General features: G+C 25.8%; 1 protein-coding gene across 1 annotated transcript; it reads left to right on the forward strand.

Moving 5' to 3' along the window:
• The first annotated feature begins 2,570 nt into the window (after positions 1 to 2,570).
• On the forward strand, positions 2,571 to 23,003 carry LOC135929129 (putative lipid scramblase CLPTM1). The gene is made up of 14 exons (XM_065465644.1): positions 2,571 to 2,615; positions 2,660 to 2,890; positions 3,045 to 3,203; positions 3,651 to 3,765; positions 3,808 to 3,890; positions 3,931 to 4,051; positions 8,082 to 8,187; positions 8,793 to 9,076; positions 20,755 to 20,970; positions 21,017 to 21,087; positions 21,132 to 21,267; positions 21,880 to 22,047; positions 22,213 to 22,374; positions 22,474 to 23,003. Exons 1-14 carry the CDS (start codon positions 2,607 to 2,609, stop codon positions 22,674 to 22,676), a joined length of 2,064 nt encoding a protein of 687 aa, XP_065321716.1. The 5' UTR covers positions 2,571 to 2,606; the 3' UTR covers positions 22,677 to 23,003.
• Positions 23,004 to 23,687: the final 684 nt, after the last annotated feature.

A 23,687-nucleotide genomic window follows, 5' to 3' on the forward strand; every position in this document is an offset into this window, starting at 1 on the left:
AATAATTGTTTAGAGTTTGCAAATTTTAAAAAAGTATATTATATTAATATAAAACCCTTTAAAAATTTTTAAATAAATGTATTCCATATAATATCAGTGTGACCAAAGTCAAATCAACCGTTGGAACGTGTCCACATTGATTTTTTTGATTTGGATAAAAAAAAAGGTATTTTTAATTGTGGATTCATATTCTAAGTGGATTGAATATGAAGAAGTTCATGGGTTAACGACCAATTTGTCATAATAAAAATTATGGACTAAATTTGGGATTCCAAAAATGATTGTGTTGATAAAGGTCCGGCCTTTATATGTAAAAATTTTAGACTTTTTGTACTTCGTTACAAATAGAACACGGGCTCCACCATATTATTCTACTCTAATGGCCAGGCTCAGAGGATGGTTGTTATGGTAAAAATTTGGATTAAAAAGACCAAACAAGAAAATGTGATGTAAGATGGCCCATTTATATTATAATAATTTAGGAACGGTGAAGATGTAACGCCTGCTGAATTATTTTTGAGTAGAAGGACCAGTATGCCCTTGGATTTTTTTAAATCAAAAGGCAGTGATTATATCACCATTTGAAAGAATAACATAAAATTTTCAGTGGGACAAATTATATGGTCTCGTTTATTCTATAATAAGAAAAAATAATGAGGAAAAGGTTATAAAAAAAAATGTGGGTGCGAAATTGAATCGCATAGCTTTCGAGGAAGGGACCATTGTGATTCGTCACAATGACCATATTATTAAACGAGAATAATAATAAGAGTGTAAATATTATTAAATATAAAAACCAATTATAGAATATAGGATATATTTTTAATATCTAAGTTGGTCTATCATAGGCGTAGCCAGGGGGGGGGGGGCAAGGGGAAATTCCCCCCCTCTTCAGAAATTTATCACTTTTTGTAAATATCATTTATAGCTAATAAAAAATATCCCCCTTAGTCCTCTCCCCACTCCCTGACCCTCATATATGTATGCATATATCTTAAATAATAATTTAAAAGAAAGAATGTAAAAGTAGATATTTTTTTATAAAACTATTCATCATAATTTATAGATTTTTGAGAAAATAAATTTATAAATATATAAAATGAACCAAAAATGTTTTTTAATAAATGGAATATAGGCCAAGGATAAGTCTTAAGACAGAAGTGAAATGTATTATAATTATTAATAATAGATCTATAAAATTACTAAATAATATAATATATCAAATATAATTTTTTATAAAGTGAGTAATTTTAATTTATTTATCTCAATAAAAGTAAAATATAATTATAAAACTATTGATAAAATTAAATCATAAATTAAAAAAATATTAAAGCACAATATAAACAGTGGAATATTATATGTCGTCGATTTACAATATATCTAATTATCAAATGACAATCAATTTTACCAATATAGCGTATATATTTTACAGAAAACTATAAAATATTGATAAGGACATCAGAAAATATATTTTAAAGACATTGTGGGATGAATAATATGAAGATTAAATTTATATATACTTAAATAAAATAGATGGCGTTAAATAATTGTATGCATATTGTTGCTATATTTAATATTAAGAGCATTGATTAGTAAATTTTGTCAGATTATTAACTGTAATATATTCTCTAACTGTCAAATATGTCTGTAAAATTGGAATTTTACCTAGTATTTTATAACTAATTCTATATAATAGGGTAAAATCAACTATATGTCTACTTACTTATTATAAATAAATTTCTTATAATTGTTTGGAATAAATTATTACCATGCTTTTATATTAAGGTATATACAATACAAGTAATTTATTATATTTTTATTTTATATAAACTAATAAAAATATATTTCATATTTGTTCCAGGCTTATTTTTTTTATTAAAATTTGTAAAAATATTTTATGACTATATATAGGTTACCAAAAGGGGATCTGGGGGCAAAGCCCCCAGTATTTTTTTGATTCCTCCCCCCCCTTATGAAAATCCTGGCTACGCCTATGTGGTCTATGATATCTAAATTTATATAAAAATTTATGCACAAATCAATGTATAAACCTATGTATGTGACAATAGGGGTATTTAAAAGAAAAATCGAACGATTATTTTAGTTTGAAATAAATATAAGACTTTCTGTAAATTAATTATATGACTAAAATGCCTGCCAAATCCTGCCCCCCCCACCCCCTTCTCCGACAATCCCTGACCTACGAACTCCGTCGAACTCTTCCCCTCCCCGATGGTTGGACTCGAATGTTCAAATACAACAGCAACGATTGACGGAAATGCCTTAACTTTTATTCAAGATAAACAAAAATTATAACGAGTTATATTTTTTGTAGTAATGCTCCTTTTTGAATTTTATAGCATTAATATTAATTTAAAGTTTTAAATTTAATAAACTAACTTAATTTTAAGATATATAGAATAAAATATGAATATTGGTAATATATTTATAGTTTTTAAAAAGAAACTAAATATGTTAAGAAATGAATACTCATAGCAAGTATACTAGATAATAAGATATAAGTTTATAATTAGTATTAAACCGCCATCTATATGTAAATACGATTTCATAAACATTTCCTAGTGGCCTTCATATCATAACTAGTAATGACTCAAGTATAATTACGATATTTTTTCTTTGATTATAATAATTTTTTTAGAATAATCCTATATCTCCTTCCGACAATATATTGTCATCTAGTTCAAATAATATAACTCCTATTTCGCCTCGTGCTAATTATAAATCAATTATAAAATCGTTCATATCTCGTCTTGTCATAATATATGCAGTATCAACCTTTTTTAAAAATCCCAAAGAATCGCAAAATAATTTAAATACAACAGCGTTGAAGTGTAGACCATCAAATATTTTACTTTTAGGGGAAATTATTGTAATTAATTATTTTAAATTCAAAAGGGTAATATTAAGGCTGATAGATCTTTAAATTATTTTATTTAATGATAGATAAGAACTTTTAAATATTGTTTATATATAGATACACTCTATTTAAGATTAATATATTTTGTTATCATTTTAATTTCAAGGATTTTTATGTTTACACATCTGAAAATGGAGAGCTTAACTCATTTGATAATTTATCAACTCTAATTTGGAATGAGAATGGCATTGAATATGGAAATTGGTATCAAGGTTCTCATCATGATAGTTCTTATATATTTTCTACTAAGCTACCTGTCACATCAGTAAATAAAATAATATTTTTTTCCTCAAATATTGGTTATTTTGTATTAATGGTTTATAAGATTAATTATTGATTTAACTGGCTATAAAAATTTACCTTTTTTTTTACCTAAAACTAAATCTAATTAAAATAAGTTTTATTATAAATAATACTTTATTTTGTCTTAATATATATCTTATTTATCATATTGACAAAACAGTTGAAGAAACATTTAATTTTGGAGTCTTTATTTATTTCCAAAAGAAAATATTTTGACTTTTTTTCTCAATTAACTTTTAACAGACCTATTTATTATTAACAGATACTTCTTTTGATGGGTTGGATTTTTATCATTTTTCCTCCTATTTTTTTCTTCTTTATCACTTATTTAAACTTTGATTTAGCAATCAATTAAATTATAAGATATATTATTTTAATAATCTATAAATAATGATGTTCTATTTAATAGGCTTTGAATAATAATGGTTCATTATATGCATATTTTTACGTGGTCAAAAATGGGAAATCTCCTAATCCCAAAAGCTCAGATTTTGACCCAAAGTTTACATTCTATGCCAAAAAAAGTTCAAATAAATGATGAAACTTTTATTTTTACTACATGTTAGGACTGAATAAATATAAAAGAAAATTCTATAAAAAAACACACAACTTATTATCAGGAGAAACTGATGATGTGGAGGGAAAACTGGTAATAATAATTTTTTTATTTGTATAATTAATGTAAATAGAAAGTTGAAAATGGAACAAAGTCAGAAATCCTTTCTCACTGGCATTCCAATTTAACCATCAACTTATTAGTAGACAACACAACTTGGGTTCAAGGACATATACCTCATCCAATTGATGAATGTAACAATTTATATAACAGTTTTATTTCCAATATGATAAAATATAATGAATATTATTTTTATATATGGCTCAGAAAGAGATCTAACCATTCAGGAATATTATTATAGTAACTTTATGACAAGTGTATGTAGTATATAGGAGATATAGATAATCCTCAAGAGGCAATGTGAGAAAAAGCTAACGAGTGCTATTGCCTCTTTCTTACCTCTAAATTTAATTGCATATATGTCAATTTGCTATTAAGCCTAAAAATTTGCTGATACACACCAATAGTGTTATTAAACACCTCAATTTGAGTCGATTTTTAAAAATGGTTAACTCACTATTTTATCTAGAAAATTATTATGCACTGAAATTTTGATCATAGATGGCACAAAGGTTTGGAAATCTATTCACAAAATCTCGAGGCTTAGGCAATATTTATCTGGCTACAATATTGAGTTAGTTTTTTTAAAAATCGTCTAAAATCAAGGCATTAAACAACACTACACTATCTTCAGAGAATAATATAAAATAAATTTCCTTAATTATATTATAACAGAAATTTTATGATTTTCCATAGATGCTTCTATACCATTATTTTATTCTATACTGATACTGAAACAAGATTTGTCTTAAAAAGAATCTAGATACCAATTATTTAGAAAAATATATCATAAATATTGATACAAGTATCTTATTTAAATATGCAAGATATAAGATACTTATATCTTTTCCTGAATAAAAGTATCTTCAATACAAGATACTTTTTATTGAAAAGTTTTTTTCTTCTTTATACCCAGCAAGCTATAAAGTAGATTACGAGATCAACATAATTTTGTGGTTCACAAAAAATCTTAAGAGTATTAGTCTTCACAAAAAGTTTAAATATTTTTGGAATTGATAGATTAAACATTTTGGTATACATGGTGGTTAAGGCATTGTAAATGTTACTGTTTATAACTTAGAAACCTTTAAGATGTATGGGTCTGATATTTTTAGGATATCTTAATAGAGTCATGAGTTAATAAAATCAAAAAATTTTATACCTGGCATAAATGGGTTACAAAATGCCCATCATTCATCTAAAAACAAATGTAAACTTTAATTTTGGCCTAAAATAGGAAATGTCAGAAAAACCATGCTAAAATATACTCAATTTAATTCTATATTGGTATAAAAAATTTGGAGATTTTTATTTCTCGTCACCTCTCGAGGGTTAAAAAATCCAAAATAAATCAAGATAAATAAAATAAGATATAAATTGTTTAAAATAACCTTAAATTTATCTCAAATCATAATAAAACTCAAATTTTATTTTATTAAGGCTAAAATCTATTACATTTATCAAATATGGAAAGATTTAATTACGTAATTTTCTCATAATCATTTTTGCTATAATTAACTAAACTTTAACTATACTTTTAAAATGCATCTAAACAAAACAAATTATTTTAATATATTATGAATTATCATAGTCAAGTACTCAATTAGAATAATAAAAACTAATTTTACAGCACCCCTTTGCTTAAGATTGATCCTTACCCCTATTGTTCATTAGCGTGGGATTCCTCTTTCCTTCCACTTCATCTTCCTGCACTGCTAAAAAAGTATCATTATTGGCCAAAATAATTGTTGGACAACACCTCATTACATGATCACTGCCACATGACCAGCATGACATTCTTCGTCTTTTATGTTTTGTTCCCTTCTTTGGTCATAGGAAGAACGAGTTGGCTTGTCTTTCATAGTTTCTCCTAGATTTTCCCTAAGTTATTTGATATTTATCATTCATACAATTTCGATATACATTTTTTATCTGTATAAATATTTAATATTATATCTAAATCATATTAGAACACAGGACTAAAAAAATCTTAGCATAATTTAGCATATGTTTTTTTTCTTTATCGTTTAGCGGCGGTTTTCCAGGTTTACACAGGAAAGCCGTTTCTGTACTTGTTACGATGGGCCTCGCCAATCGTAAGACCCATTTTTTATGTCACCCATTATCCCATCCATCCACTTATTCATTGTCCTTCCTCAAGGCTTGATCCCCCTTACAACGATTTGCTTCTCTTTACTCAATCATTTTTCGTTTTTCTCAACATGCCCAATCCATCTCAGTTTATTTCTTCTCATCACAACTTCAATCTCTCCTACACCAACTTTCCCATAATTCGTTGCATGTTTTTCTCTCTCATAAACGCCCCTGACATTCTCATAAACGCCCCTAACATTCTCATAAACGCCCCTAACATCCATCTTACCATTCTCATCTCCCTTCTTTTAGTTTAGCTTCATGCTTCACTTTTATTACTCACGTTTCGCCACCGTAGACTACAGCTTCGCACAAAGTTTACATAAACTTTTCCTTTCCACCTCAGAGATACATTTTTATCTGTTAGAATATAAAATACCTCCTAAAATTGTTCCACCTTGCCACAATAGCTGAATTAACACCTCTATCTGCGTTTAACATGTCACCCAGATAACAAAACTATCTCACTTCCCCAGAGTAGCTTCATAACCGACGAACCTTATTCACGCATGTTCTACAGTTAAAAGTCATGCTTACTTTCATTAAACTGGTACATCTTTTTTGCACTCATTTGACAACTAGTGCATTGGATTGAATTTCTGGCATCACCTTGCTCACACATTCCACATGGCCAAGTGCCCGTTAATTCCGTATTTCTCGATCCTTCCCCATATCATCATAAACTATTTTTTAAAAAATTGGTTTAATTAATATTGATCAAAAATCTTATGAGAGTTAAAAAGGTAGTCTCGCTTTAATAGATGGTTAGGAGGGCCTTTTCCAATCTTAATTCTTTTAGTCAGAGTTAGAATCAAGGTTTACATTTTTATTTTGGGAAATTTTTATCACTTACACTACCCTATTAATCAAATTTATTCTTAAGTTTATATTTGCCTCTTTTTTAAATAAAAGCCCATAGATTTTCTATTGGATCTAAATCGAGGCTTTAAGCACGTCATTCCAGTAGAGCCGAACCGCTGCCTTATAAAAAAATTTTTAGGTCAATTTTGATCATATTTTTTTTTCTTGAAGAAAAAAATTTCCATGCGTAAAAATCAACGAGTTCCTTCTATAAAATGCATTTCCCTTCAGCAAACACAGGAGTTTTGTTCTTATGTCAATTTGAGTAGTTTCATTTCTAGTAAAATGACAGAATTATTCGAAGATTTTAAATGTACTTTAAAAAATAAAACCATAGAATGAATCTTTCCATTTCAAATACTATTAGAATGTTTCTACCATTTGTATAAGAATGTCTACACTGGCGTATCAAGGATTTTCATAAGCACATATATAAAAAAGGAATATAAAATTTTTAATAATAACAAAAATAATTTCTTAGGTAATATTAGGTATTCATTTGCACCACGAATTTATATCAGGATAATATATTGTTATAGATTGATATTTGTTGCTCAATTTCTCTTTTTCCTATTTATAAAATACAGCCAAATTTAAAAATAAACCCTGACGCTCATTTTTTTTGCTATTTTGAATTTTGGCATGATTAAATGTTTATTTTTATAATTTTTTCTACAGTGCATTAGTATTTAATTGTCGAATTTAGACCTTAAGCGGTTGTTTTTAATTTTTATAACATAAATTTTTTCTGGAATTAACGAAACTGGGAAAAAATTTCTAACATAATATCTCGGCATGAGTACGATTATTATGAAAGCTAATAAAAAGATCTTTTGACTGCACTATATTTTTAATAATAGTATCCAAATGATAGATAATCATAGCTGTAACATATATCGGGTCTACACATAATAGATAACCTTTTTGTAATAGATGTTCACAATATTGAATTGCGTTAAAGAAAATGGCGATAAAGAAAGGTTGTAGATAATAATAAGTGATTTTTTTTTGTATTTAAATTTTTTGAACTTAACCTTTATTTCTCTATTATAAAAAAGAATTAAGGCTTAAAATTTTACACAAAATTTTTAAGTATAACATATACAAAGGTCTAATTTTCTGCAATATTTTCTATATAAAAACAATTAGACATAGTATTTGATGAACATGATCCCTGTTATTACAAACCAGTCTTATACGTTAATGATTTTTGGAATTTAGCTTCTGATTATCAACCAATTAATTCTTCAATCGAGTATTAATTAATAAATGAATTTATTGGATTTTTCTATATTTTTATTAAATTATTTTAATTATATTTTGGTTTTAATAGATTCATATTTATACGATCTACTTTGAAATTTATTATAATAAACACAAAAATCGATCAAACACCATTTTTGCCAACCCTTATTGATTTTGACAAAATTTATTAAATAAACTAAATAATTTAGGATATTTCTTTAGTTTTACAACCTAATGCTTAATCATTTGATAAACATAATATAAAGTTCATTATTATTTATACTTTAATAGATCATAGCTTGATTATTAAAAGTGTTCAATCTTCATTCTGGTCTAAATAATCTAATATTTGATTTCTTTATCTATTAAATTGATTTCATAATACCTTGATTTTTTGAAATAATAATTTTTTTTACAGTAATTTAATATTTATAACGTATAAATTGCCTTGGAAAAAATTCTATATAATTCCAATTACACTCAACTATAATGTATATTTAAAATGATTATGTCATTTTTATAATTGCTCTCCTGAGAGATTATAAAAAGTGAAAATAAGACACCATATTTATAGGCCAATGATATAAAAATTCTAATTACCAATTTTATTTAAAGCTTTTTAAATCTGACGTTAACCTTCAGTCCGATATCCCTTTTCAAATGGCAAATGTACGTTTCCCAAAATGTAAAAAACAAATGGATGACTATGTTAACTGAAGGTGTGAACTTGGGTAGTTCTCAAGCCAATACAAGTAACCTTGCAGAAGATCTTGATTCCCAGGATGAAAGTAAGGATGCGTTTAAGAAAGCGCTCCTAGACACTAATCCATACCTACTGGGCTTAACTATCATAGTCTCTATTGTGCACAGTGTTTTTGAAATATTAGCCTTTAAGAATGGTAATTTCATTTTCTTACTTTTTTTACTGAGTTTTTAATGATTACTTGGACAAAATATTAATAGTATTCGGGTTAAAACTAACAAGGTTCATAAATATAACGAATAAATAATATTCATTTTCGAATAATAATGGCAGATATTCAAAATATTAATAAACCTTATTCATATTTTTTTAAATTGATTTACACAAAAATACACTCTTTTGATTTGAGTGGATTTTAGTACTGTAAACATTTCTAAAAAAATATAACGCGTTTAACGTTCATTGGCAAAATCTCGCATTCATCTAACTTCAAAAAAAAGAACGCGTTCACGTTAGTTCAAAACTTTATAAATAAATATTTTAAAAATTTTTTATGATTCGGTCAATTTACCAATTTTTGACCGGTCAAATTCAAGTTTTAACTTTATTTTATATATAAAAGTAAAAAATGAATCTATGTAATTTAAAAAAAAATTTATAACTAATGTTTTGCTCTCCGTGGCAGAGTCTTGTTCTGATTTATATTAAATATTATCATTTTCTTTAATATTTTTAATAATTCTTAGGTTATGATACACTCTTGCCAATTTTCCTGTAGTCGAGATCTTCAATCGATTTATTTTCTTCGTATGAATATTACCCCAATCATAATTTCTTTCTGAAAGAGAAGTATAACTAGGGATTTTTTGTAAGATATTTCACACTTCTCTTAATGATCAAGGAGGGCAAAACCCAGTCCAACAACTTGAGTCCGAAATATAGTTCTTTATGAAAGTTACTGCTTTACACATATTTTGGCTATTAAATATTACGCCGTTTTTACTTCTGAAATTTATATCACTTAAAATATTTTGATTATTATCATCACCTTGTAAAATGCCTAATTCTTGTATCATATCAAATGCTTCATCAACTCACTATTAGTAAGATGCTCTCCTTATATTGGGGATCCAATAAATAATCAGCAGTGTGAGCATATGTATTTAGATTGTTTTTTCTTTTTCAAACATATCTATAATTTTTTTTTCTTCAGGTGGAGAAATGATAAAATCACAATTATGTGTTTTACATAGTGTTGTTAAACGGCTAAGCCTAGTCGACTTAGCTATGACTCGAGCCTAGTTTCTAGTCGATAAAACAGCTCAGACTCGAGTCGACTAAATGAGCCGCATTAGTCGGCTCATTTAGTCGGCTCGCTTAGTCGGCTCACTTAGTCGGCTCGCTTAGTCGGCTCATTTAGTCGGCTCGCTTAGTCGGCTCACTTAGTCGGCTCGCTTAGTCGGCTCATTTATGGCTCGCTTAGTCGGCTCACTTAGTCGGCTCGCTTAGTCGGCTCACTTAGTCGGCTCGCTTAGTCGGCTCACTTAGTCGGCTCGCTTAGTCGGCTCACTTAGTGGACTCAGAGGTTAGCTTGAGTTTAATTTAAATTTAGAGTCAAAATTTATTTTTATGTTATTGAGATATTTTAAATAATAATGTAGAATTTTATTTATTTATTTTTAGTGAATAATTTATTTTATTTATATTTAATGTTAATATTTTATTATTATCAAACAAAAAATTTTTTTAACTTTTATTTCAAATATGTTTTGATCTTATAATAAAAATGGATTTATTTATTTGATTTTTTTTAAATAAAAAAAAATTCATATTTTTGTCGAGCTAAAAATTTTAAGCAAAAAATAATTTTTGAACAAAAATATTGAAACATATTTTGTTGATTTTTTATTAATTTTTAACTTTTTTAAGAAATACTTTTGTTAATTTTATCATAAATAAATAATCTTTTAGGTCAAATCTTCTATAGTTTTTTTATATTATTTTCATAAATATATCTATATTTTAAGTTTATTATTAGAGGTGGCTTTTTCTAAATATTTTTTTAATAAATATATTTATATTTTAAGAATATTAAAAGAGGTGGTTTTTCTAAATTATTTTTTTATTAATATTTATGTCAAACTTTTTTTTAATGCCGCAATTGTCATATGCGTTATTTTTTAAGATTTTTGGACACAAAAGGGTTATAATATAATTTATATTGTAAAGATATTATATTATAAATTCAATGAAGATGTTCCCTGGAAAAATGATAATTATCATAATAGGTAGGTATATTTTTGAACATATAAGATTTTTTTGTGACGCTAATGGGCAAAAATATGTTTCTTTAACAGGTAAAATTTAATATTGTCATAATCGTTGTTTTTAAAGTTTTTCGAATTTTTTTGACGTAAATGGGCTAAAATAAGCATTGCTAACATGTTTAAATAAAATTTAAGTGAAGATGTACCGTAGATAAGTGACAATTGTCATAATCGTTGTTTTTAAAGTTTTTCGAATTTTTTTGACGTAAATGAGCTAAAATAAGTATTGCTAACATATTTAAATAAAATTTTAGTGAAGATGTACGATAGATAAGTGACAATTGTCATAATCGTTGTTTTTAAAGTTTTTCGAATTTTTTTGACGTAAATGGGCTAAAATAAGCATTGCTAACATGTTTAAATAAAATTTTAGTGGAGATGTACCATAGATAAGTGACAATTGTCATAATCTTTGTCTTTAAAGTTTTTTGAATTTTTTTGTCGTAAATGGGCTAAAATAAGCATTGCTAACATGTTTAAATAAAATTTTAGTGAAGATGTACCATAGATAAGTGACAATTGTCATAATCGTTGTTTTTAAAGTTTTTCGAATTTTTTTGACGTAAATGGGCTAAAATAAGCATTGCTAACATGTTAAAATAAAATTTTAGTGAAGATGTACGATAGATAAGTGACAATTGTCATAATCGTTGTTTTTAAAGTTTTTCGAATTTTTTTGACGTAAATGGGCTAAAATAAGCATTGCTAACATGTTTAAATAAAATTTAAGTGAAGATGTACCCTAGATAAGTGACAATTGTCATAATCGTTGTTTTTAAAGTTTTTCGAATTTTTTTGACGTAAATGAGCTAAAATAAGCATTGCTAACATATTTAAATAAAATTTTAGTGAAGATGTACGATAGATAAGTGACAATTGTCATAATCGTTGTTTTTAAAGTTTTTCGAATTTTTTTGACGTAAATGGGCTAAAATAAGCATTGCTAACATGTTTAAATAAAATTTTAGTGAAGATGTACCCTAGATAAGTGACAATTGTCATAATCGTTGTTTTTAAAGTTTTTCGAATTTTTTTGACAGAAATGGGCTAAAATAAGCATTGCTAACATGTTTAAATAAAATTTTAGTGAAGATGTACCATAGATAAGTGACAATTGTCATAATCGTTGTTTTTAAAGTTTTTCGAAATTTTTTGACGTAATTGGGCTAAAATAAACATTGCTAACATTATTAAATAAAATTTTAGTGGAGATGTACCATAGATAAGTGACAATTGTCATAATCGTTGTTTTTCAAGTTTTCGAATTTTTTTGACGTAAATGGGCTAAAATAAGCATTGCTAACATGTTTAAATAAAATTTTAGTGGAGATGTACCATAGATAAGTGACAATTGTCATAATCGTTGTTTTTAAAGGAATTTTTTTGACGTAATTGGGCTAAAATAAGCATTGCTGACAATTGTCGCATTAAAAAAAAGTTTGACATAAATATTAATAAAAAATAGAAATAAATTAAAAAGGAATAACTAAAATAAATAAAAGTTAAAGAAAAATTGACAAAAATTTAAAAAATATTATGATTTTCTTAGTACATCTTCACTAAATTTTTATTTAAACATGTTAGCAATGCTTATTTTAGCCCAATTACGTCAAAAAAATTCCTTTAAAAACAACGATTATGACAATTGTCACTTATCTATGGTACATCTCCACTAAAATTTTATTTAAACATGTTAGCAATGCTTATTTTAGCCCATTTACGTCAAAAAAATTCGAAAAACTTTAAAAACAACGATTATGACAATTGTCACTTATCTAGGGTACATCTTCACTAAAATTTTATTTAAACATGTTAGCAATGCTTATTTTAGCCCATTTACGACAAAAAAATTCGAAAAACTTTAAAGACAAAGATTATGACAATTGTGACTTATCTATGGTACATCTCCACTAAAATTTTATTTAAACATGTTAGCAGTGCTTATTTTAGCCCATTTACGTCAAAAAAATTTGAAAAACTTTAAAAACAACGATTATGACAATTGTCACTTTTCTATCGTACATCTTCACTAAAATTTTATTTAAATATGTTAGCAATGCTTATTTTAGCTCATTTACGTCAAAAAAATTCGAAAAACTTTAAAAAAAACGATTATGACAATTGTCACTTATCTAGGGTACATCTTCACTTAAATTTTATTTAAACATGTTAGCAATGCTTATTTTAGCCCATTTACGTCAAAAAAATTCGAAAAACTTTAAAAACAACGATTATGACAATTGTCACTTATCTATCGTACATCTTCACTAAAATTTTATTTAAACATGTTAGCAATGCTTATTTTAGCCCATTTACCTCAAAAAAATTCTAAAAACTTTAAAAACAACGATTATGACAATTGTCACTTATCTAGGGTACATCTTCACTTAAATTTTATTTTAACATGTTAGCAATGCTTATTTTAGCCCATTTACGTCAAAAAAATTCGAAAAACTTTAAAAACAACGATTATGACAATTGTCACTTATCTATGGTACATCTCCACTAAAATTTTATTTAATACATGTTAGCAATGCTTATTTTAGCCCAATTACGTCAAAAAAATTCGAAAAACTTTAAAAACAACGATTATGACAATTGTCACTTATCTATGGTACATCTCCACTAAAATTTTATTTAAACTTGTTAGCAATGCTTATTTTAGCCCATTTACGTCAAAAAAATTCGAAAAACTTTAAAGACAAAGATTATGACAATTGTCACTTATCTATGGTACATCTCCACTAAAATTTTATTTAAACATGTTAGCAATGCTTATTTTAGCCCATTTACGTCAAAAAAATTCGAAAAACTTTAAAAACAACGATTATGACAATTGTCACTTATCTAGGGTACATCTTCACTAAAATTTTATTAAAACATGTTAGCAATGCTTATTTTAGCCCATTTACGTCAAAAAAATTCGAAAAACTTTAAAGACAAAGATTATGACAATTGTCACTTATCTATGGTACATCTCCACTAAAATTTTATTTAAACATGTTAGCAATGCTTATTTTAGCCCATTTACGTCAAAAAAATTCGAAAAACTTTAAAAACAACGATTATGACAATTGTCACTTATCTAGGGTACATCTTCACTAAAATTTTATTTAAACATGTTAGCAATGCTTATTTTAGCCCATTTACGACAAAAAAATTCAAAAAACTTTAAAGACAAAGATTATGACAATTGTGACTTATCTATGGTACATCTCCACTAAAATTTTATTTAAACATGTTAGCAGTGCTTATTTTAGCCCATTTACGTCAAAAAAATTCGAAAAACTTTAAAAACAACGATTATGACAATTGTCACTTTTCTATCGTACATCTTCACTAAAATTTTATTTAAATATGTTAGCAATGCTTATTTTAGCTCATTTACGTCAAAAAAATTCGAAAAACTTTAAAAAAAACGATTATGACAATTGTCACTTATCTAGGGTACATCTTCACTTAAATTTTATTTAAACATGTTAGCAATGCTTATTTTAGCCCATTTACGTCAAAAAAATTCGAAAAACTTTAAAAACAACGATTATGACAATTGTCACTTATCTATCGTACATCTTCACTAAAATTTTATTTAAACATGTTAGCAATGCTTATTTTAGCCCATTTACCTCAAAAAAATTCTAAAAACTTTAAAAACAACGATTATGACAATTGTCACTTATCTAGGGTACATCTTCACTTAAATTTTATTTTAACATGTTAGCAATGCTTATTTTAGCCCATTTACGTCAAAAAAATTCGAAAAACTTTAAAAATAACTATTATGACAATTGTCATTTATCTAGGGTACATCTACATTAAATTTTACCAGTTAAAGAAACATATTTTTGCCCATTAGCGTCACAAAAAAATCTTATATGTTCAAAAATATACCTACCTATTATGATAATTATCATTTTTCCAGGGAACATCTTCATTGAATTTATAATATAATATCTTTACAATATAAATTATATTATAACCCTTTTGTGTCCAAAAATCTTAAAAAATAACGCATATGACAATTGCGGCATTAAAAAAAAGTTTGACATAAATATTAATAAAAAAATAATTTAGAAAAACCACCTCTTTTAATATTCTTAAAATATAAATATATTTATTAAAAAAATATTTAGAAAAAGCCACCTCTAATAATAAACTTAAAATATAGATATATTTATAAAAATAATATAAAAAAAACTATAGAAGATTTGACCTAAAAGATTATTTATTTATGATATAATCAAAAAAAGAATAAAATTTTATGATAAAACAAAAGAATAAAATTTCTTCAAAAAATCAGCAAAATATGTTTCAAAAATATTTTTTTCTTAAAATTTTTAGCTCAAAAATATTAATTTTTTTTTATTTAAAAAAAAATCAAATAAATAAATCCATTTTTATTATAATCAAATCAAAACATATTATTTGCATTAAATAAAATATAAATAAAATAAATTATTTTACTAAAAATAAATAAATAAAATTCTACATTATTATTTAAAATTTCTCAATAACTTTAAAATAATTTTTGGCTCTAAATTTAAAATAAACTCAAGCTACCCTCTGAGCCCACTAACTGAGCCGACTAAGCGAGCCGACTAAGTGAGCCGACTAAGCGAGCCGACTAAGCGAGCCGACTAAGCGAGCCGACTAAGTGAGCCGACTAAGTGAGCCGACTCATGCGGCTCCTTGATCGGCTTGAGTCGGAGCCGTTTTTTACGACTCGACTCGAGTCGCAAGTCGTAAGAACTCGACTTTTTAACAACACTAGTTTTACATGGTCCAAAGTATTTTTATCCTTTTGTACTTGCAACAATAAGATAGCTAAATATTAAAGAATAGTTCAAAATTTTAAATTTTACGTCCAAGATATTTCTTCATTAATTTCTTTCAGGGCTTTCTTGAATATTTGTATTTGCTCTTTACATTTTATTGACGATGCCCATTGCTTGGATAATTTTACATAATTTAATATAAATTGGCAATCAGTAATTTTCTCAGACCATGTTTTAACAAAATTAGTATATTTAATTATATATTGAGATCCAGTCAAATTAATAATGAGAAAAATTCTTATATTTTAATATAAAATTATAATTAAATCGATGCCTTTATAATACAAATATTTTTAAAATTTTACCTAATTAATTTGATAAACATGCTTTAAATACTTATTAGTTAATTAAATCAATATATTTATTCGCCAATAATATTTTAGAGTATTTGAGATCTGAATTGACCGATTTGCCAACGCTGGTAGTGAATAAGAAAATATTTATTTTTAATATATAAAATCTTTTATATATCATATAAAATTTAATTATTTATAAATTATATATCTATAATACTTTAAATTGTGTTCAAGTATTAAAATATAAAACCCTTGATAAAAATCTAAAAATAACTGCGAAATTTCAAATAAAAACTAAAAATAAATAAATTCTAAAAGATATACACTATTTTATATCTATGTATTTTATTTAATGTTTTAGCTCTATGTATTTAGTATATTTTAATAAGCCTATGAAATACAACAATCTAAAATATATAAGATTTTGAAACTATTATACTTTTTGGATACATTTTACATTGGTAAGAATAAAATTAATTTATTGATATATGATGTTACTGTAAAGTATTTGTTATATTTGGGCCATGGTAATATTAAAATCCGATGATGATGATGAAATAACAACATCCATGCTTAATGAAATAGTGGCTGGTTACAAAAATTTAAAATTGATAAAAGAAACAACTGATATAAAAATAATCCTTTTTTCCTAAAAAATTCGGATTAATATTTTTTGTTTTCAAATAAATAAAAATAAGATTTTCTAAAATTTAATGAACTTAAAAAACGAACTCGTTCGTCAAAAAAAAGGAACGCGTTCACCTTTGTCAAAAATAAATTCAAAAATACAAACTTCGTTCACTAACGCGTTCGTTTACAACATTAGTTTTAACCCATGAGTGACTGAAGCTAGCAAGCCCTAGAGATTTTGAAAATGTTACTACATAAAATTCGGCCGATATTTTGCCTTGATTTTTTCAATATCCTCTTATCTTAATTTTTAATTATTTGTATTTTGCATAGTTTTTAGGATGTAAACATTTTATTTTGGCTGGGGTGTTTCCATGCCACACTTTGGTATTTTTTTTAAAAAAAATTTAAATGTAAATATAAAAAATAACATTTTTTTGTATTTCAATGTTTATAAAAATGAAAATTTATTGGTGATTAAAATTATTGTGTTGATTTTTATAGTAAAAATTTGCTATATGATTTTTTTTAATTTAAATGTAAATATAAAAAATAACATTATTTATAAAAATGAAAATTTATTGATGATAAAAATTATTGTGTTGATTTTTATAGTAAAAATTTGCTATATGATTTTTTTTATCAAAGTGTAATATAGAAATTTGAATGAGAAATTTTAAAAGGGATGAGCAATGTCCCACTATCACTCGCGTGTTTTTTCCATGCCACCTAAGAGCTTAATTGGCCTATAAATGTTAATATATAACACGATAGAAGGGAGATTAGAGAATAAAATAAATGTTTTGAGTTTAATATAAAATTTCATAATTCCATTTACAAAGAGGTCGGTTAGTTTTTTACCACGAGATTATGGGCGGCTTAGGACTAAAAAAAATGATTTTGTATGACTTTCGGTTACACTGAAAACTGGGCCTTCGTCCTTAGATGATAGGGGAATGACGAGATTTATAGACCATGATTAATAATATGGGTTTGGAAAATGTGCTGCTATAGCAATACAATAATATATTAAGGGTCTAGTAAGTGGTAACAAATGCGTTATCGCAATTGCTAGCTCCAAAGTGAATATGATAAAAATTACTTTGAGGACATATAGATGACAATAATAAAAATATCGGAAATGAAAAAACTTTGGAGAAAATGAGGAAATTTTGTTATTTAGGCGTTACACTTATCGAAGATGGAGGGGTTTACTTGGCAGTGGTGGCAAGGATATGGGCATGAAAAAAATTCAGAGAGATGTCCTCAATTTTTATGAAAAAAATGTCTCTCTTGGAAAAGTTGTGCAAACTATATGAGAAGTTGGATATGGGCAATGAGAACAAGTTAGGAAGAACGAAGGTGAAATTGTTAGATGGATATATGGAAAGAGAAATACTCAAAGTACTAAGATTGAAATAGAAGCGATAGAGGATGCTACTAGCAGAAATAGGCTGTGGTTTCGACATGTTGAACGGAAGACAAAAGACGATTTGATGAATAGATGCTGCAGAAGTGGAGGGAACTGGGTTAAATGATAGACAATAACATGAAAATGCTAGATTTTGACAGTGCGATACCCAGGACTGTGATTAGAGAATATATTGAATCACAATCAATAAGCATGAAAATCATTTTTCATACTTTTATCCTTAAAATTTGTAAAAATATAAAACAAATACGCTAAAATTTGAACTATGTTAGTCGCGTACCATAGTTGTATAAAATTATAATAAAATCCTAAAAGGTTAGCAGAAATCATATTTTTGATCGATTAAATTTACTGATCAATTTATTTTTTACTATCAATTTTGGGTAAGGCGATAGTTTTGATTCTCCGACATGCTCAATAGTTTTTATATATAAATATTAAAAAACGACTATAATTCGGAGTATTTATTAATTACATATGTGTATTTTTTTGTATAATTTGACAATTCACAATTTCTAATAGCAATTAAATTGTATTTCAAAATCGAATAATATTTCACAAATGGAGAAAAAGAAATTAAAACAAAAATAATATAATAATTAAAATGATTTTACCTTTTTTTATGCTTTTTATATCTTGCACATTTTGTAAAATATGAATTTATTAATAATTTTAAATATATTTATTATAATAATGATGATGAATTGATAAATTAACAAAAAAATATAACAATGAATGCGCAAAATTAACTTTCCACAAAAACAGATATATTACAATAAATACAAAAAAATAATTTTGTTGATAAAGAATTTTAGTATTTTGAACGATCATTATATTATAAACAAGAAAATGAGCATGTTTAATTGATAAATAAATATAGATCTTTATATTTATAGAATCCCGATCAAAATTTCACTTTAATGATGTAATCGATATATAATATATATTTGGAATTTCTATCAAATTTGCAGCTTAATGTTAAGCCTAGCTGAACCGCATAGTACGTTACAAACTCTCAAATACTTATTGGCTGTGATTTTAGCAAATGTAGTGGGTTTGGTGTTTAATAAAAGTTTCTTTCATCGATATAAACACTCTATTTTCATATAAACTGATAACGAGGTCTACAAAGGATTTCGGTCCTTAGCCTGAACCGCGTAGTTCAGTAAAAATGAATATGTAAGATTTTACCGAATGTAGTAGGCTTGAATTTCGAAAATTTCTATCTTTGAAAATTTTTTTTAAAAAATAATTATTATATATCGAACATCATCAAACTGCAAATTTTATGGAGATTTCAGAAAGATATATTTATTTATTTATTAAACAGGCTCATTTTCTAGCTTATTATGATTGTTTAAAATACTAGAAGTTTTATTAGCAAAATTATTTTTAAAACTTTTTTTACATCTTATATAGCTTTAGCCAATAATATTATATAATTGAAACCTACTGCGCATGTCGGGGAAACCCATTAAACTATCACTTTACTCAATTTTGTGTGCGCACAAATTTAGCTTGCGTTTTACAGTACTTTTTTAATAAAAAAACATTAAGCATCCCTCGTTTAAATTGAGGTTGCCTTTTTTAGTAATCATCTATTCAAAATTTTAACTAAGTTATTAAAAAGAATTGATTTTTTTATAATATTATCGTCTGTCTGTTATTTTTTTACATTTTATAAAACATTGAATTAAATTTATAATTAAGCAAATAGGAAGGAATTTTTATTGCCCTTCTTCTTATTATTCATATATGGGTAACAAGTTTTTATTGGCTTTCTAAGGAAAATCGTAGGCCATCGTGAAAAATGGATGAATAAAAAAGTATCTAAAAAGCAAACAAGTTTTTTCAAAAGGTTTCTAAAGCTAAGCGGTTATCTGACCTATTTTCACGATACCATTTGAAATGCATTATTTGCTTTTGCAACCCAGCTCTTGAAACGCTCACTTTGTGCGCACTATAATACTGACTAAATATTTTGTATAATGATAAAAAAATATTTAACATTTTATAAAAATGTCGAAGATTTTAATCAGTTTGGCATTTGGATTTGGTAAATTACTTAGGGTTTTTAAAAATTTGAAAGGAGGTTTTGTTTTATATTCTTATATTTGGCCCCGTTCTGGTTTTAAACTTTGTTAGTTTAATTTAAAAAAAATTAAACAAATTTATATCTTCTAAAATAAATCTCGAACATTATTATTACTTGCACTTTCGTTAGGACCTTTTCCTGGAAATATTAAAATATATTGTTATTTTTAAAGAAGGGGATCCAGGCAAAATTAAATTTCTCATTATTTACAAATTATGCTTAAATATATCATTCTCATTCATAAACATGATTATTATAGATATACAGTTTTGGAAAAGTAGGCAGAGTTTAGAAGGATTATCTATAAGGACCGTCTTTTTCAACATAGTGAGTTCTCTTGTTGTTTTGTTGTATGTGCTAGATAATGAAACTAATTTTATGGTCAGAGTTACTGTATTCATTGGGATGTTGATTGAAATTTGGAAAATTACCAAGTGCGTAGATATCAAATTAGATTTTTCATCCAAAACATTTGGTAATGTATATATTTGTTAAATATAAATTTATAAATAATATACTAGGATTATTACCTCACATAAGCTTTGCACATAAATCAACATATATAGAATCAGACACCAAGAAATATGATAAGGTTTGAAATTTTTTATCATACTTTTTAAAATGATAAATATTTAGATGGCGTTTAAATATTTATCTTGGCTTTTATTTCCTCTTCTGATTTCATATTCTATTTACTCGATGATTTACCAAGAGCACAAAGGATGGTATTCTTTCGTTCTCAACATTTTATACGGATTCTTATTAACATTTGGTAATTAAATTTACTTACCTATACAAATTTTTCATATTAAAAAAAATATTATACATAATTGAAGCTAATTTTTAACAAATCATGATAAGGGTATATTAGCACTGGAGACTTGTAGAAGTGGGTACTCATTTCAAGTCCATATCCAATTTTTTTTTCCAATCGGGTGTTTTATAAATTTTTATTCTCCGACCTTGCTCGGGTTTTTTTAAAATGTAAATGGTTTCAAAGGGATAGCAGAAATTATAGAATTGAATGTTAAAATGGTATTAAAAAAAATCCTGCCCGGATTTATAAATTATTATTAGGATCAGCACAGATTGAAATCATACCAACTTACGGCCAGGTTCTTAAACCTTGGCCGTACTTTGGTCCCAACATGCAGGTCTCTGATTACTGAGGGTACCAAAAATTGTAAATAAGGCAAAAAGCCTTTTGTTGAACTCGCAGTATTTAATATTAACAAATTGCATTCATTTTAATATAAATGATGAATATAGAGTAAATAAGCAGAACCGATACCACCGATTTATATATTTAAAAAATATTAACAAGCACATTAACAACTATATTATATTAAACCTCTTTAATTTAATTATTTTATTTATTATTCAGGATTTATAATGATGACTCCTCAATTATTTATAAATTATAAAATGAAATCGGTAGCGCATTTGCCATGGAGGATGCTAACGTACAAAGCTCTTAATACTTTTATAGATGATATTTTTGCTTTCGTAATTCATATGCCCATCATGTATCGAATTGGCTGCTTCCGAGATGGTTATTTTTATGAGATATTAATTTGAATGGATTAAATCTTTTATTTGCAAATTTTCATTGATATATGAATACTTTTTTGTAGGGTTTTTTTTTTACTTTCGATTTTAAATATGTTTTCATTTATTTACGATATAAATATATTCTTTTTATCATCAATTTTGAAAGATATCGTATTCTTCATATATCTCTATCAACGTTGGATTTATAAGATTGATATGAAGAGAGTAAATGAATTTGGCACAAGTGGAGAAACTCATAAAAATTCGGATAAAATTCCAATCTTATCAGTTATTGATACAATTCACGAACATTTACCAATCACTGACGGTCTAAACTAATTTCCTTATATTAAATGATTTGTTTTTATTAAAATTAGAAAATTGGGTGTTTATATAATCATAATTTAAATATAATATTTAAATATAGGTATTGAGTCAGGAAGCAGCAGAGATAGCCAAACTTCTGAGGATTCTTTCGAAAAAATTAATAAGCACGAAGTCGATTTATCATTGAAAAAAGATGAATTAATCGACACTCCCAAAACACTAGATTCGAAAGAAAATACAATAAATTATAATAAAGATATCGAACATAATATTAAACGTCGAAATGTACATAAAATAGATTGAATTCATTATATATTATAGATGTATCTAATTTATCTATTAATTTTTTAGCTTTTTACTTAAAATTTTTAATGATCCTCAAAATAATTTATTATTCGAACATTAAAAAAGCCTTGTAAATATAATTATTTCATAATGAATGTTGTACTTACAAATATGGCGTTTAACCTATTTCATCGTAACTTTGTTTTAATCATGTTTTTGATAACAATATACAGATATATTTGATATAATGTATCTATTTCTCAATATAATTTTAATAAAATAATTATAATAGCATTTTTTGAAATAGATTGTTGATTCATAATTAATATCAAGGGCAGGTCACAGAGCACATTATCTCTGTGATAAATTGGCACAAGCTGAATTTTTTTATGAAATGGTGTGATACCTATTGAAAAACTTAAGGTTGTTGAGACTAATTATTTTTTATTCATCATAACGTTTTTATTTCAATAATTTATAATGATGATAAATTACAAAAGAAAATAAATATATATTAAAATTGCAAATCAAATAATAGTATATCAACATATATCTTTTTTACAATATTTTTACTCTTTTTCCAAAAATAAACAAAGTGAAACATACTTTATGATTATATTCAGGGATCCAAACCCGGAGAAGAAAACCCTATTTTTGAAAAATAGTCAGAACCGAATCTGAACCCCTTTTATAAAATTTTCAAAACCCCGAACCGAACCAGGGAATTTTTCTGGTTCAGTGTATTGTTTAAAATCATATATTAAGATATTTGTATAATTGTAAATACAAATGTTCATAATTTAATTGAGATTTTATAATATTTTCAAATTATAAATTAAGTGAAGTGTTAATAAATTTTAAACAACTTAATTCTACGCCATTTTAAAAAATTTTTAAATTTATTCTCAAAGATTCCTGGAGTGTTAATAAATTTTAAAAACAATTAAATTCATTTATTTTTAATTTTTAACTTATTTTCAAAGATTATTAATTATAGGAAAGTGAACAAGTCAAAGTAAAAATTATTAA

This window comes from Gordionus sp. m RMFG-2023, chromosome 4 (genome assembly GCF_954871325.1).
Source record: "Gordionus sp. m RMFG-2023 chromosome 4, tfGorSpeb1-WG-v2, whole genome shotgun sequence".
NCBI classification, from domain to species: Eukaryota; Metazoa; Nematomorpha; class Gordioida; order Chordodea; family Parachordodidae; genus Gordionus; species Gordionus sp. m RMFG-2023.

Excerpts from the sequence above, each read along its gene's own strand:
- LOC135929129 (XM_065465644.1), top strand. Across the intron at positions 20,971-21,016 it reads TTTTTCATCCAAAACATTTG|GATTATTACCTCACATAAGC; the intron begins GTAATGTATATA and ends ATAATATACTAG. Across the intron at positions 21,268-21,879 it reads CGGATTCTTATTAACATTTG|GATTTATAATGATGACTCCT; the intron begins GTAATTAAATTT and ends TTTATTATTCAG.